Source organism: Lactuca sativa, chromosome 9, assembly GCF_002870075.4.
Source record: "Lactuca sativa cultivar Salinas chromosome 9, Lsat_Salinas_v11, whole genome shotgun sequence".
Taxonomy (NCBI): Eukaryota; Viridiplantae; Streptophyta; class Magnoliopsida; order Asterales; family Asteraceae; genus Lactuca; species Lactuca sativa.
The window spans coordinates 51,506,919-51,523,354 of record NC_056631.2 but is presented as its reverse complement, the minus strand read 5'-3'; the positions used below and the strand labels follow the sequence as shown (position 1 = coordinate 51,523,354).

The window sequence follows — 16,436 nt, the reverse complement described above, 5'->3', positions numbered from 1 at the left end:
TCTGTCAAAATTTTTCTTCCCTTTCCTTTAATGAATTTACAAAAAAACTCGGGAACAAGGCGGAGGTGTATGTGTTTAGGGCATAGGACATAGGACAAGAGTTGTGATTTAGGGTAATATTAATACCATGTGATTTATAAAGTATGAACCATTTTGATGATTTACCATTTAATTGTTAGAATTTATGTTACAGGTGTTGGGGAATTCGAAATAGGGATATGAAAATCTGGATAACAAACAGGAATCGTGTAAACACTTTCCTTGTTTGATATTTCGACCCTATATGCCTTGGGTGTCACGAAATCCAAACTTGGATAATTCCTGATGTAACAATTCTGATTTTAGGCACAAAATCAGAATCAATTTTGAGAAGAAAATGAAGAAGCGTTTCTCTGTTTTCTGTGTTTCAAAGGAGTCGTTGTTTCCCGGATTTATAAACGAGAACAATTTGCATCTTTCAGAAAGACAGATTAGTCCTTGAATTTGCATCTTTCAAGAATGACAAATTAGTCCTTGTACTGTTCTAACAATGTTCGATACTAACAATGTAGATTAGGGTTCGATACAAACAATGTTTAGTAAATACAAGTGTGCACTCTCACACATCCTAACTTGTATTATAACTAAAACATTATTCTTGAAACACTTGTTAAGTCCGTTACACTAAAATATATTTAATGAAGTCCGTTACACTAAAATATATTTAGTGAACAACTGGGTGTGTTTTTTTGGCACAAAAAGCATAAGAGAAATCAGGAATAGAATATGATAATTTAAATATTTATAAAGATATGTAAAAAAAGTATGCCCTTTGTTTTCACCATGAAATCAAAATTTGAAATCAAATTTCATGGTCGTTCAAATGTTAAATTTACAAAATACATGATGCTGCATAGTGATGATATTTCAAGCAAATCAAAATTCGTAAACTTTGCACTCCTCTTCTGCAGGATTCGTCTTGCAAAAATCCTCCAACGGATCTCCGCTTCCAGTTGCCTCTTCCCCCGGCCATTTGCTCGCCACTAAATGTGCCAAATCTACCACACGTTGACTACATCAACAAAAACACAACGCACATTAGCTTCTTCTTCTTCTTCTTCATCTTTTAAGAACCAGAAAACCCTAATTTGAAGAAAAATAAACAATTTTGAATGATTTTTCATACCTGTATCCCCATTCATTGTCGTACCAAGCGACAACCTTAACCATATCATCGCCCATAACCATCGTCAACGACGAGTCAATAGTCGAGGAAACATCAGAGCACCTAAAGTCTACCGACACGAGCGGCTCGTCGCAAACAGCCAAGATTCCTTTCAACGGCCCGTCCGCCGCTTTCCGGAAAGCCCCATTGACGTCCTCCGCCGTGAGCCCCTTTTTAGCGACGTTGATGACAAGGTCAACCACTGAAACATTAGGCGTCGGAACACGAAGCGCAATTCCGTTCAGCTTGCCCTTCAGCTGCGGCAACACCAACGACACCGCCTTGGCTGCACCTGTGCTGGTTGGGACGATGTTCAAGGCCGCAGCTCGAGCTCTCCTCAAGTCTCTGTGTGAAGCATCCAGTAGCCTCTGCAAATGCAAATGTAGAATTCTCAAAGCAATTAGTACACCTAACATCTTACTTATTAATAAGGGTATTTTAGTCTTTAGACATTAAATCATGTACCTGGTCACCGGTGTACGAGTGAGTTGTAGTCATTGTTCCCTTCACGATACCTGTGGATTAAAAAAAATTTAAAATTGACAAATTTTCTATAGATGCATAACGAGTTGTACTGTACAAGTCAATAAAGTGTATACGTACCGAATTCTTCGTCCAATACCTTCACGAAAGGAGCCAAGCAGTTGGTGGTGCAAGAAGCGTTACTGTAACGACAGACAATCAAATTTTCAAAATTAGATCGTCAGTAATACAGTTGGGCAATTTATCTTTTTCCGATATAAAAACAGACCTGACAATGTTGGCGACATCATGGCCATAGTCTTGTTCGTTAACACCAACAACATATGTTGGAATATCGGCACCTTTTGCGGGTGCAGTGATGATAACTTTTTTAGCACCGGCTTGGATGTGCTTGCCAGCACCTGGCCCATCCACAAACACTCCAGTACCCTAATGGTCACATAAAATTCACTCATTTATTTATGATATATTTTATGACAAAATACATCAAAGTCATTATATTTTGGCGATTTTGTTGTTAAAATTATATTTCTATTTCTTTCATTCAAATTTGACAATTTTTTTTCTTAAGCAGTTTATATTTTGGTTATTTTAACCTTCTATAGTATGTTTCAAAATGATAAAAAAAAAATTTGTAAAACTCAGTTGACTTTCATTGACAAAATATAATTATAATAATTAAACAATAAAAATAGCTTAGATATTATGGTTAAAGATTTGTGTTAGATCTACCTCAATAACAATGTCGATGCCCATTTCGGCCCATGGAAGTTTGAGTGGGTCTCGGCTAGACACAACCTTAATTTGCTTTCCATCGACACTAATTGTCTCGTTATCGACTACTTTAACATCGGCTTTGAAGGTACCCAACATTGAGTCATATTTCAGCAAATGAGAAGCCTGCACGTGTCACAATTCACGAATGTTGAAAAGCTTGTAAATTGTAATCAAGCATTGGGAACTTGTCACCTTTGCTTTAAATGTGGTAATGTTGACTTACGTTCCTGACACCACCACTGTCGTTGACAACTACGACTTCGAGTGGGGAGTCTTTCCGGCCGTGCCAGCACCGGAGAAAGTTCCGGCCGATACGTCCGAATCCGTTGATCGCTACCTTCAGTTTCGCAACTGTCTCGACCTTAGCAATTGCTGATCCTGCAGCCTGATTCATAATGTTTTTTCGATTCAAATCACCAAACAAATACAAATCAAGAGTACTTTCCTCGTATAATTTGATCTAAATAAACTCAATTGCGCAGTTGCTTTGATTATTTGAATCGAAAGCTCATCGTATACATTAATCCATATACATAAGTGGAAGAGAAAGAAAACCTTAGGGGTAAATTGGGCAGACACGACGTCGAAGAAGGATGAATCCTTGACATACTTGGCGTAGGTCACACTCCCGCTGGATCGGAGCCCGGAGAATTCAGCCACTTCCGATCTCTGAAAATCACCGATGATCAAAGTCAAAATTGAATATATATACATACATATACAGTTATACACACGGTGATATTAGAAACGTATCGATTCGATTAATGGAGAGAGGGGGAGAGATAGACCTTGGTGGAGCATTGGGAAGGGAAAGAGGTTGAGAGGGAGGGTTTGGAGGGAAGCCTCGTGATTGTGGGGATTCTTGTGGAAGCAAGAGCTGCATTGGAAGCCATGGCTGAATGCAACTGAAAACTCAGAGGTCTATCGCTTCCTTACCTTTTATATGGAGAATTGCTTCGAATTCGTATCGATTTGTTTTTGAGATCATGGGGAAGAAACGAGTGGCGGGAGAAAAAGATAAGATCATGTTTCCAATATCCACCTCCCAACAGTCTCAAGTTTCGACCACAATATTATCTTTTGCACGATATTTGTTTGGGCACAAATTGTAAAAATAGTTATGCAAGAAATCAAAATTATATCCAATAAAACCTACATAAAAATTTATCCTGGTTCAGTCGATATAACCTACGTCTATATGTATGATGAAGCGGAGTATTTATTTATTACTCGATTGTTTTGAAAGTGTTTACATGGGCTCTAATAAGAGCATTCATAATGCATAGTTTAATGGGAGAGTTGAGTGCGTTGGATGTGTAATTGACATTTAATGAATTAAACTCTACCATTATAAGATGTTATGTTTGTATTCAATGGATATGAAGTTCAATGGTCATTATATTCTTCAATAGGAAAAATGAGACTTTATATATATATATATATATATATATATATATATATATATATATATATATATATATATATATATATATATATATATATATATATATATATATATATATATTCCATTGAACTCTTACGTTGTAGTAAATTAATGTAGAATTGTATAGTAAGTAAAATGATGATGTGTCAATCCATTAAACTCTAATAAGTTTAATGCATTATGGATGCCCTAAGTCTATTCCATAAACATATCATCCACAAAATATAATGTCAACTTTCCTCCCAGCGTTTCGTTGTTAATTCAGGATATTAAATTTCAAGTCACACATTAATAATAGTAACATATTTTTATAGATACACATGTATTGTATATAATGTTTTGAAAACCATACTGGTAACTGAACCGGTCATCTTACCATTTTGATAGTTCAACCAGTCAGACCGTTTCAAAAACCGGATGTCGTCGTTATTACATTATAATTATAATTTGTAAAAAAATAATACTAAATACAAAAAGAAAAAAGAAAACCTTAAAATAATATGAAACACATGTTTCATACAAGTTCTCTTGATTATTATTTTTCTATTTACTCTGTCCATTACTTCAATACTTTCTAAAAATATATATTTAAAAAAAAACGGTTTCTTGCCCTGTTGAACCAGTTTTATTTCGTGAATGGATCGGTTCTTACCTGTTCACTTACAAACGGTTTTTACCCGTCAAAAAACTAGTAACGTTCTCGATTCAACCGACCGGTCCGGCCCGTTTTTCAAAACCATGCCTATAATTACATCTAAGGGTACAAGGTAAGATTCAAATTGTACATCAACTTCAAATAACCAAAAACTACTGTCAAAAATAGCCCATGATTGACTTAAATTATCAAATTTAAGAGATATACCTAGAAAATGTAAACAATTGGAAAGTATTCATGGAAAAAACCAAAACAAATGAGAAATTTGTGTAAAATGATATTTTGCAAGATTAGAGGCAGATTTAACGTCCACATCCATGTGTACCAAAGTCGGTCCCACCAGCTCTTTTAGCTTAGGGCACCACCAATCCATATTACGATAACATGAACAAAAAACTTGGACCATATAATTTAAAAAGCGGCATATTTTCAGCCACTTTTATTCTATGAATAAATTTTAACCATATTCTAGCTCTATTAAACGATTTTACCACAAAAAACACCCAAAACATTACATGTATAATGTATTACAAGATGATCAAAGCAACATTTGCATCCACAAATTTATATATCCAGTACTTATATCTTTTATACCCAATTAACATACGTCCACTATTATTTCTTAAAACAAGCATCAAACATCTGTGAAGAAGACAAAAACACAAAAATAGTATATACTCAAGCAACAGATTGAGTCTTTTCAGGAACAACAGCACCATTTCCAATTGACTCCTCATCATCTGATTTCAATTGCAAAGATACGTCATCAATGGCATCATTCAGCTGTGCTATCTTCTCTGCTAGCTTTTTCCGTGTTTTCTGAAAAAAAAAAAAAAAAAAAAAAACATAACAAACTCAAAGAGATTATACATGTTTACTACAATATCATACAAAAGCTTTGAAAACAGATTGTATTGGTATGTATACCTCCAAAGCTTTTTCTTCATCATAAATGAATGTAGGGAGCTTCTTCAGCAACTCCTTTTTGTCAGTTCCAGCTACAGATAACGCCTTGCTTATCTGGTTTAAATCAAGATTATGCTTTTGATTTAGTGCAAAGTTTAAACAAATCATAGGATTATGCTAAGTTTTTAATAATCTAACCTGAGGTGCATATACACAACCAAGTGTGCCAATAATTAACCCACCAAGAACAAAGCCACCAACAAAGGCATTCCCATTGTTGGATTTTCCATCATCACTGGAGATGAATAAAACAGTAACTTAGGAATGGAAGAAATGAAGAAATGGAAAGAAAAAGGAAACGAGGGCAAATTTGTACCTATATCTTGCTTGAATGGAGAGTGTTCTTTTAGATGTGTGTAATTGTACTTTACTCACATGGGTTTGTCCAAACAACAATTTGGTACTCTGGTCAAGCGACTTCAAATCTAGCATGAGATCACAATTGTAGAAAATGATTATCTGATTTGATTCTTGAAGTCGCTATAATCACTTTGAATAAGCACATCCAAACACATGTAATGATTTATTGGTATAAAAAAGCTCCTCAGAGATCCTAAATTCCTAAATTTTAGGTAAAAACAAACATTTTTTTGTTTGCAAATTGGGAAGTGATACAGGAGCTATGAGCAATGCAGATGTTAGGGTTTTGAAATCTCTAGCAATGCATGAAAACGAGATAAATTGAGGAAATAGAAAAGGAGTAAAGGACTCCCCACAAAAATCAATCCGTAATCATAAACTTGTCGCAATGAATCAATAAAAGGAAAAGTGAAACAACAACGATTCAACTGAAAGAGCAATAACAGTAATGCTAGCGAATGAGTAACGATACCTGATGATAAATGATTTGGTTTGTTCATGGGTAAAACAAGGGAGTTTGATAGTGCAGTCATGTTTTCAGATTTGCAATAGAGATCACCGGGTGTGGAGGGAAGAGAGAGAGAGAATGGAGAGACAAAGAAATCGAGGAGAAGGTGGTGGCGATTATGCGAGTTATTAATTTTCCCTGTTCGATGATACCAATGCTTAGCGGCGTTGTTAACAACGGTGGAAATCAGATTGTCAAACCGACCCAAAATTGATTGCTGACGTCCAACAGTTCCTGTACAAACTAATTAGGGTGTTTAGTCGTCTGCAGTAAATCGTTCCAACAACTACATCTTTTTAGTAAGGGGTGTTTGGATAAGAAAAGTTAGTTTAAGTGAATTGACTTATTGTATTATGAATAAGCTACATAAGTTAATTCTAATAAGAATCTCCCATTGTTTATTATTTATTGTTTATGTTTATTTTCACCACAATAAGTTCATAAGCTAATCCAAACACCCCATAATTACATTTTGGTGTGTATACATCTTTTGATACGTTTGATCATCCTTAATTCTGATATGGTAAGGCTTACCTTTCTTTATGCAAAGTGCTCCATTCAATTCTTTGGGAAAAACTTCCATTACTGTCCTAAGACATACAAGGTCCATGGAGGGTTGTGGGTGATTTTAACGCCATTTCAGATGTGTCTGAAAAACTTGGTGGCAGACCTCCAAATCTTGTATCGTTGTAGGAATTCAATGCAATGATTAATAATTGTGGTATCATTGACTACGACAGAAAACCTGGAATATGTAGGCGGTGGTAAACTCCTCTTTTCGGTAGTAGAAGGGAAGCTCGTCCTCTTATTGTTTGTGTCAATACTCAACTTCGTCAGTCTGGTTGAACAACCTCCCAATGAGAGCGAGCCAAGACTTTGCTTGATGTTTGTCTTTATCCGCCATGACTGCTCAACCAACTGCTAAATCATGGGTTCTAATCTCATTTCCTCCAGAAACAACCCTTGGCAACTTGATATTTAAGGAAGCACAACTAACCTAAGCGGGGGCAGAATCAATGACCCAAGGTTTGGGAGTCAAGGAACTGGAAGACAGACACGCGGGGGACTGACCTCTTTAGGCAAGAGAGGCAGTAGGAAGAGAGCCATTAGAAAAGAAAGAAATTCAAAATGTTCCTGATGGAAGTGGCCATGGGTAGCTAAAGTGTCTGCACTTTGATTCCCTTCCCTATATATATGAGAGATGGACATGAAAGGAAGTAAGAAAGTTTTTAAAGATTTGATCATATAAGGGACTGTCCAAGGGACTGCACCTCCACAGATGCTATCAAAAATGATTTTTTCTCACTCTCCACTGCTACTTTGGAGTAGCCTAATCTGTAATAAAGCATCAGACCAAAAAGGGGAGCTTTGGCTTCTGCAAATGTGTTGGTACCTGGGCCATAAAAGGTAGAAAAAACAACCAAAGCGGAGCCATTATAGTCCCTAATAATGCCACCACCTGCTGCCATGCCATTCCTTGAAGAACCATCTGTGTTCAACTTCAAAATACCTCGGACCCGGTGAAATTGAATTCTCCGTGAAGATGCGTAGTACCAACGACTAGACGGTAAGACCCCGTGCACCTTTATTATAGTTTCGCAGTGACAATGTAACGACCCAAAATTTAAGACCAAAAATTTCTTTTAATAAAACATTACTTTAAGCATAGACATCATTCCAAAACATAATCTGAGTATAAGTTTTTCAAAACACATGTTCATTATCAGAGTAAATATTCCCAGGCTGGCTAATCTATGGTGTGTGTGCCATGCAATCACCCTGAGCTCTTCCCTCCGCTACCGGAAGTACCTGAAACCAAAACTAAAAACCGTAAGCACGAAGCTTAGTGAGTTCCCCACCCTACCACATACCATACAATCACTTATCATACAATCACATATCATACACACTGTCGGGCAATTCTGGGGTGCCCGACCTACCCGGTACGGCCATTCTGGGGTGCCGACCTACCCGTGTCAAGCCGTTCTAGGGTGCTGACTACCCATGTCAGGCCATTCTGGGGTGCTGACTACCCATGTCAAGCCATTCTGGGGTGCTGACTACCCATCGGTCCTAACAACCGATCCTCGGGGACTATTTCACCCCCTACTGCTACTATCACATATATCATAACATAACATATTAGCAGACATATCTGGGGTGTCTGATCTACCCTTCGGTCCTAACGACCGAACTTGGGGACTATTCCCCTCCTACTACCACTATCACATATAACATAACTTGTCAGCATATAAACATATCATCACATATTGTCAGACGTTTCTGGGGCGTCTGACTACCCTCCGGTCATAACAACCGAACTCTACTGATGAGTCATGGAACCCCATCCATGCTCCTACTGATAGTGAGATACGGGCCCAGCCCACACTCACTCTTTCCCTAACTTGGGCCTCGCCCCTGATCTGCTGCTAATGAGATGTGGAACACCATCCACACTGTGCAATTGGTGAGACACAAGACCTCGCCCACACTCACCTCCCTACCAGGCACATACAAGTATCATGCAGACAACAAGTATAAACTATCACATAAACCGCTCCTTGGGCACCCGCCCTCTATCATTGGACCTCATCCCGAATATCTTACTAGCATATTGTGCCTAGGGCTAACCCCCGGGTCTTCTACTCATAACTACATGGGCCGGCATTGTGGTCGTAGACCCATTCATACAAAGGGAAACTCACCTGCACTGGCTGAATTTGCTGATGATCCCACTAGCCGCTGCCTGGCAACTCTCTGAACTCCCGCTCCACCCGCTCCTCGAGCTACCAATAACAATGCAACACTGAGTCAAACTGACCCCCGAAAGACTACCAAGTCAACTCTGGTCAAAGTCAAAGTCATGGTCAAAGCCAACCTTCCAGGTCAACCCTACTCGCCGAGTTCATAAGTTCAAAGTCCTTCCACTCGCGACTCTACTCGCCGAGTCTACCGATTTCCGAGTCCTGACCTGTCCAACTCACTGAGTCTCTAATCGACTCACTGGTTCGAGTCTAAACTCGAAGGGTTTGGGGTTTCGCGACCTGACTCACCGAGTCCAAGAACAGACTCGCCGAGTCCAAGACATCCTTCAACAGACTCGCCGAGTTGTTCTTCCAACTCGCCGAGTTCCTGCCCAACTTCATCTGACTCGACGAGCTGTTCATCCCACTCGTCGAGTTCCTCCAAATCTTCATGCTACTCGCCGAGTCCACTCAAAGGACTCGTCGAGTCCATTCTGATCTCCATACATGCAGAGGACTTTTGAGTCATGCATGGACTGCAAACTGTAGATCTACCCTTCCCAAGCCTATTCCTCACGTAAAGTTGAAAACTTTACGTATAGAGAAGGAGATCTAGGCAAAATACACCACAAACTAGGGTTTAAGGCAAGGAGGCTCCATAATCAACTCAAGGGCTGCTACTTTATGCTTCTCAAGACCATAATATGCTTAGATCTGAAGTAGCAACTTCAGATCTGGCTTCTAACTCAAAATAATAACATTATGACTAAAAGCCCCAACAACCACACATAGATCTAGGTGCAAAAAGGGTCTAGGAACTAGTTTATTACCTCCAAATGCTCAGAATGAATTCACAATCCCAGATCTATAGTCCCTTCTTGCTCCTCCAAGTTCCTTCTTCCTTCTCCAAGCTTTAATGCACCTTCCAAGGCAACAAATGGCTCAAATTAAGGATATGGCGGCTAGGGTTTAATGTTCTGGGTGAATGAGGCAGCAAATGAACCATAGGGGAGAGAATGAGGCGCTTAAATAGGCTCTAAGTCCCGAATTTAGGGTTTTCCTTGCACAGACCAGACTCGCCGAGTCCACTTGGCCGACTCGCCGAGTTGGTCACTTACTCCTCGACCCGGATCCCGCTTGGACTCGTCGAGTTCCTCATTGGACTCGCCGAGTCGCCCCTAAAAATTAGGGTTTTCTTTCCTTTCTTGGCCTTCAAAACTTTGGGTGTTACAACTCTCCCCCACTTAAAGTAAACTTCGTCCTCGAAGTTTGCCATGGTCCACCGCCTACGATCGGCTTCCAAAACCCACCAATTATCCCAACACCAGTTGCCTACCTTCGCTGGTCTTCCACCTAGTCATTCTGACTAACATAAACCTCGCGGATAAAACCTTGGGTCAGACCTGACCCTGAACAACTTAGAAACACAACTTACTCCACCGACAATCTTTCTGGTATTCTCCGAGTACTGCACTTGAACTCATAGGGGTTGACCCCTTCTTTCCTTACGCGATTCCCTTGCCTTTCTAAGGCGATGCTACATATCCAACTATTCCTTTTGTCACTGTGAAGGCCCTATCCTTCACCAACTCCATCACCCCCGCTATTCCCAGCACGGGTCATCACCGTCAGTAACCACTGACACTCTTCTCTGCCAAAACTTGGTGCCGAGCACCCCTCGATTCAACTAACTGAATTCCACCATACACTGCTTACCCATAGTACTACTGACTGAAAATTCTGCTATTCCTTGTCTGCCTTCCAGATGAACTGGGACCACCCTGGTCCCTACCAACCTATCAGTATCTGGATTACCGGCTCCCACCGGTAGCTAGTCCCAACACCACCACTAGTCGCTCCCAGTGACTCCCAAAGAAACTTTGACCACCTATAACTGCTCGATCAATTCTGCCATTCAGGCACTACAACCCTGGGATCCCCAATCCCCTAACTTGACACTAAGGTCCCTACCAGGTCCCACCTGTGCCGCTAAAACTCACGGGCCTTGCCCACGGGTCTCACCCAACCATACTACTGAGCAACCCTGCTCCCAGGTCTCATCTACACTGCTAATCTCATACGAGCCTCGCCCCAACTCCGCTAACAAAGCTACTAAGGAATGCTACGTCTTACCCATAGTCTTACGTCACCATCCATTGCTGACTGCTAGTGAATGCTACGGCTGCCCCGTAGTCTTACAACACTTCCACCACTGACTGCTATCACAAAGGCACCCATGTGCCATTAGCTCTCAAGATCCTCATTTTGACTCCCTCGAGTCCTACGGGCGATCCACAACCTGAATTCCCAACCACACACTAACCATTACCATCACACGCACTAGCTGATGGGGAGTTTCTCAAACTCCCAACCCTGAAATCCTCTATCCATCAAATGCTGAACTACTTCCTTTCCTTCTTGGAGGTCGCGCACTCATCCTGGGTCTGCGTGCTCCTACCTTTGCACACTCGGAGGATTCTCCCCCACTTCGATCCTGCTTACCCCTTGTTACTCAATACTCAAAAAGAAATCCCAATCCTTGCTACCATTCCATAATCAATCTGCTGAGGAACCCAAGCTTACCATAGCTAGGGATCTAACCAATCCATCTCTAACACTATACAACTCCGATCTAGCGAGACATACCAAGTCCCTCCCAAGCATGGTACAGTTACTGCATCCTATGCAACCTTCTCCAATAGGGCACATCCCTTCACTACCATTCAGATATCTAAGGTATGCAGATGGCATATAACTCGATCACAATCAACCGCTCAAAAATAAAATACTCATACCGATAATGATGCAAAACCATAACAATATAATCATGCACAAATAAAAGAACTGAAGACAGAAATCGCATACCTGCAACGTCCGGTGCTGATCGCGCCTCTAAGGTAGTCATCTGAAGAGCTCTACCTCCTACCGCAGGCGTCTCTGCACGGCCCTGACGACCGTCTGTGATCCTCAAAGTTGCAGGGGCAGGTGCCATCACCCGTCCTGCTGAAAACAAACTGGGGCACTGGGCCTTCTTGTGGCCCCGCTGATGGCAATGAAAACATAACAAGTCAGATCCCTGCGCGGTGGTAATAGTACAATCCCTGCTGTAATGACCAGTCCGACTGCACTTGAAACAGCCAGACTCACCACCGCTACCACTCCTGCACGCGCCTCCGTGCGCCCTGCCACACTTTCCGCACCGACTGCGGTCCTAATAATCCCTCGATCTCGAATCCGATCCCTTGGGCCTTTTGCCCGAACCTGCAGCTACCTGAACCTCATCCGGCTTCCTCTTCGAGATCTACTCCAAATCAATTTCCCTCTCTCTAGCCCGAGAAATCATATCTTCCAGCGTCTTACAGCTGGATCTGCTCACGAACTCCCTGATGTCAACCCTTAACATCTCATGGTATCGGGCCTTCTTCATCTCCTCATCCGCGACATACTGCGGTACAAGAAGAGCCCTCTCCCTGAGCTTGGCGGTGATCTCCGCCACAGTCTCAGTGGTCTGCGTCAAATCCTGAAACTCCCGTGCCAACTGTTGCACCTCAATAATCGGCGAAAACTCCACCCTGAACCTGGCTGAGAAAGCGCTCCAAGTCATCGCGTCCAACGCGGCATTATCCCCCAAAGCATGACCAATCTCCTCCCACCAATCCCTCGCTCTGTCCTTCAGAAGACAGGAAGCGAGTATGACCTTTTCCCCCTCAGGACACCGGCTCGTACGGAATGCGTTGGCAACATCAGCCAACCATCTGCTGCCAGCGATGGGGTCCCTAGCCCCATGATAATCTGGTGCTCCGCAAGCCCTCAACTCTCGAAATGTCAGGGTACGCGCTCCCATCAATTCCATCATCTTAGTACGGAAGGATCCCAGCCTCTCATCCAAAATCTCCAATATACCCTCCTTGACCGTGCCAAAGATCACAGGAGTCTGATCCAGAATACTGCGCGTAACCTCGGCGGATATCAACTCCCTCATTCGCTCCTCGAGCTGCTCGACCCCTGAACCCGAGCCTCATCCCTCTCCGGCGCCTGATTCGCCCACTGGTCTCTCTCGCAACTTCACCATGCTGAAAATATAATACATCCACAATCAAAATACTGATCACTGCTACAAGACCAAACACACCCTACCAGGTTCCCAGTCTTGTCTCGGCCTTTCCAGAATCGAGTACGGATCCTCTGCTTTCAGTAGTACGGGCCTATACCACCTTCCACATCTATCCGTACTTTCCTCAGGATTTGCTTCGACTCCACCAGGTCCCTTATCCACTAATACTGCTCCCAGCACTATCTCATCCTAGGCTTACCCTAGGGAAACCTCTGACTCAACCCAAGCCAATCCTCAGCTGCTGAAGGTCTCCTTGTGATGCTAACTAGCCATCACCTGGATACCGTCACATGCGACGAGGCTCAGATAATCCTTCAAGTAAAAGACTCGTTCCTACAACGGTTGGACTCAAACAAGAGCTGTGCAATAGGACCAAATCCAACACTCTGAGATTATTCAACCCTGATCACATGTGGCGTGTCGTATCCACCTAATGGCTAACTCTCATCACTCAGAATCCCACAATGCACAAAGCAAGCAGCATTCAGACAAGGGAAAATCTAACCATAACATACTCAAGCAATCATATCCACATAGAAAGAATCTGAACTAGCATGCAACACAAACTCATAAACTCAGGCATAACCTAAACATGCTATCCTACTACTGTCTAATCAACACTATCATGTAGATCAAAAGCACAAATAACAGGCACATAAGGCATCATCCCTAGATCCTTAGTCCTATTCTAGCATGCTGTTCTATTAATTGATAATCATAACCTAAACTTGTATGGGTATTTTGGGGTACTTACTTGAGCTCGACTGATTGCATGCACCACACCCCTCTTCTCTTTTCAAAGCTCTTTTCTTTCTGAATCCTTTTGCTTTTCTAAAACTGTTTTATTCTAAAAACTTTCTTTTTACAAAGTTGTCTTTTCATTTTTGAAAACTTTTTATCCGATCCCTCAGTTTGAGTTCAGGCACACCCGAGAGTATGCCCGAATCCCTCAAACCAAGGCTCTGATACCAACTTGTAACGACCCAAAATTTAAGACCAAAAATTTCTTATAATAAAACATTACTTTAAGCATAGACATCATTCCAAAACATAATCTGAGTATAAGTTTTCAAAACACATGTTCATTATCAGAGTAAATATTCCCAGGCTGACTAATCTATGGTGTGTGTGCCATGCAATCACCCTGAGCTCTTCCCTCCGCTACCGGAAGTACCTGAAACCAAAACTGAAAACCGTAAGCACGAAGCTTAGTGAGTTCCCCACCCTACCACATACCATACAATCACATATCATACAATCACATATCATACACACTACCGGGCAATTCTAGGGTGCCCGACCTACCCGGTACGACCATTCTGGGGTGCCGACCTACCCGTGTCAAGCCGTTCTGGGGTGCTGACTACCCATGTCAAGCCATTCTGCACTACCCATGTCAGGCCATTCTGGGGTGCTGACTACCCATGTCAAGCCATTCTGGGGGTGCTGACTACCCATCGGTCCTAACAACCGATCCTTGGGGACTATTTCACCCCCTACTGCTACTATCACATATATCATAACATAACATATTAGCAGACATATCTGGGGTGTCTGATATACCCTTCGGTCCCAACGACCGAACTTGGGGACTATTCCCCTCCTACACCACTATCACATATAACATAACTTGCCAGCATATAAACATATCATCGCATACTGTCAGACGTTTCTGGGGCGTCTGACTACCCTCCGGTCCTAACAACCGAACTCTACTGATGAGTCATGGAACCCCATCCATGCTCCTACTGATAGTGAGATACGGGCCCAGCCCACACTCACTCTTTCCCTAACTTGGGCCTCGCCCCTGATCTTCTGCTAATGAGATGTGGAACCATCCACACTGTGCAATTGGTGAGACACAGGACCTCGCCCATACTCACCTCCCTACCAGGCACATACAAGTATCACGCAGACAACAAGTATAAACTATCACATAAACCACTCCTTGGGCACCCGCCCTCTATCATTGGACCTCATCCCGAATATCTTACTAGCATATTGTGCCTAGGGCTAACCCCCGGGTCTTCTACTCATAACTACATGGGTCGGCATTGTGGCCGTAGACCCATTCATACAAAGGGAAACTCACCTGCACTGGCTGAATTTGCTGATGATCCCACTAGCCGCTGACTGGCAACTCTCTGAACTACTGCTCTACCCGCTCCCCGAGCTACCAATAACAATGCAACACTGAGTTAAACTGACCCCCGAAAGACTACCAAGTCAACTCTAGTCAAAGTCAAAGTCCTGGTCAAAGCCAACCTTCCAGGTCAACCCTACTCGCCGATTCACCCTACTGACTCGCCGAGTTCATAAGTTCAGAGTCCTTCCACTCGCGACTCTACTTGCCGAGTCAGTCCATGACTCGCCGAGTCTACCGATTTCCGAGTCCTGACCTGTCCAACTCACAGAGTCTCTAATCGACTCACTGGTTCGAGTCTAAACTCGAAGGGTTAGGGGTTTCGCGACCTGACTCGCCGAGTCCAAGACATCCTTCAACAGACTCGCCGAGTTGTTCTTCCAACTCGCCGAGTTCCTGCCCAACTTCATCTGACTCGACGAGCTGTTCATCCCACTCGTCGAGTTCCTCCAAATCTTCATGCTACTCGCCGAGTCCACTCAAAGGACTCGCCGAGTCCATTCTGATCTCCATACATGCAGAGGACTTTTGAGTCATGCATGGACTGCAAATTGTAGATCTACCCTTCCCAAGCCTATTCCTCACGTAAAGTTGAAAACTTTACGTATAGAGAAGGAGATCTAGGCAAAATACACCACAAACTAGGGTTTAAGGCAAGGAGGCTCCACAATCAACTCAAGGGCTACTACTTTATGCTTCTCAAGACCATAATATGCTTAGATCTGAAGTAGCAACTTCAGATCTGGCTTCTAACTCAAAATAATAACATTATGGCAAAAAGCCCCAACAACCACACATAGATCTAGGTGTAAAAAGGGTCCATGAACTAGTTTATTACCTCCAAATGCTCAAAATGAATTCGCAATCCCAGATCTATAGTCCCTTCTTGCTCCTCCAAGTTCCTTCTTCCTTCTCCAAGCTTTAATGCACCTTCCAAGGCAACAAATGTCTCAAATTAAGGATATGGCAGCTAGGGTTTAATGTTCTGGGTGAATGAGGCAGCAAAGGAACCCTAGGGGAGAGAATGAGGCGCTTAAA

The 16,436-nt window shown here is 42.3% G+C and overlaps 2 protein-coding genes across 2 annotated transcripts; both read right to left on the bottom strand.

The window, feature by feature from the left end:
- Positions 1-759: 759 nt before the first annotated feature.
- On the bottom strand, positions 760-3,421 carry LOC111921246 (glyceraldehyde-3-phosphate dehydrogenase B, chloroplastic). The gene is made up of 9 exons (XM_042898601.2): positions 3,253-3,421; positions 3,020-3,133; positions 2,688-2,849; positions 2,420-2,587; positions 1,956-2,116; positions 1,808-1,869; positions 1,670-1,719; positions 1,166-1,572; positions 760-1,051 (listed from the first exon to the last, which is right to left on the bottom strand). The coding sequence occupies exons 1-9, from the start codon at positions 3,355-3,357 to the stop codon at positions 916-918; spliced, it is 1,365 nt and encodes a 454-aa protein (XP_042754535.1). The 5' UTR covers positions 3,358-3,421; the 3' UTR covers positions 760-915.
- Positions 3,422-5,048: 1,627 nt separating this feature from the next.
- On the bottom strand, positions 5,049-6,644 carry LOC111921247 (uncharacterized). The gene is made up of 5 exons (XM_023916822.2): positions 6,362-6,644; positions 5,846-5,954; positions 5,668-5,764; positions 5,491-5,583; positions 5,049-5,382 (listed from the first exon to the last, which is right to left on the bottom strand). Exons 1-5 carry the CDS (start codon positions 6,420-6,422, stop codon positions 5,242-5,244), a joined length of 501 nt encoding a protein of 166 aa, XP_023772590.1. The 5' UTR covers positions 6,423-6,644; the 3' UTR covers positions 5,049-5,241.
- Between the last annotated feature and the right edge of the window lie 9,792 nt (positions 6,645-16,436).

Coding starts and splice junctions, on each gene's coding strand:
- LOC111921246 (XM_042898601.2), bottom strand. CDS start 3,357: ATGGCTTCCAATGCAGCTCTTGCTTCCACAAGAATCCCCACAATCACG. Junction 1,870..1,955: donor GATGTCGCCAACATTGTCAG/GTCTGTTTTTAT, acceptor CTGTCGTTACAG/TAACGCTTCTTGCACCACCA. Junction 1,720..1,807: donor GGTATTGGACGAAGAATTCG/GTACGTATACAC, acceptor TTTAATCCACAG/GTATCGTGAAGGGAACAATG.
- LOC111921247 (XM_023916822.2), bottom strand. CDS start 6,422: ATGACTGCACTATCAAACTCCCTTGTTTTACCCATGAACAAACCAAAT. Junction 5,955..6,361: donor ACCAAATCATTTATCATCAG/GTATCGTTACTC, acceptor ATCTCATGCTAG/ATTTGAAGTCGCTTGACCAG. Junction 5,765..5,845: donor TCCATTCAAGCAAGATATAG/GTACAAATTTGC, acceptor ATTCATCTCCAG/TGATGATGGAAAATCCAACA.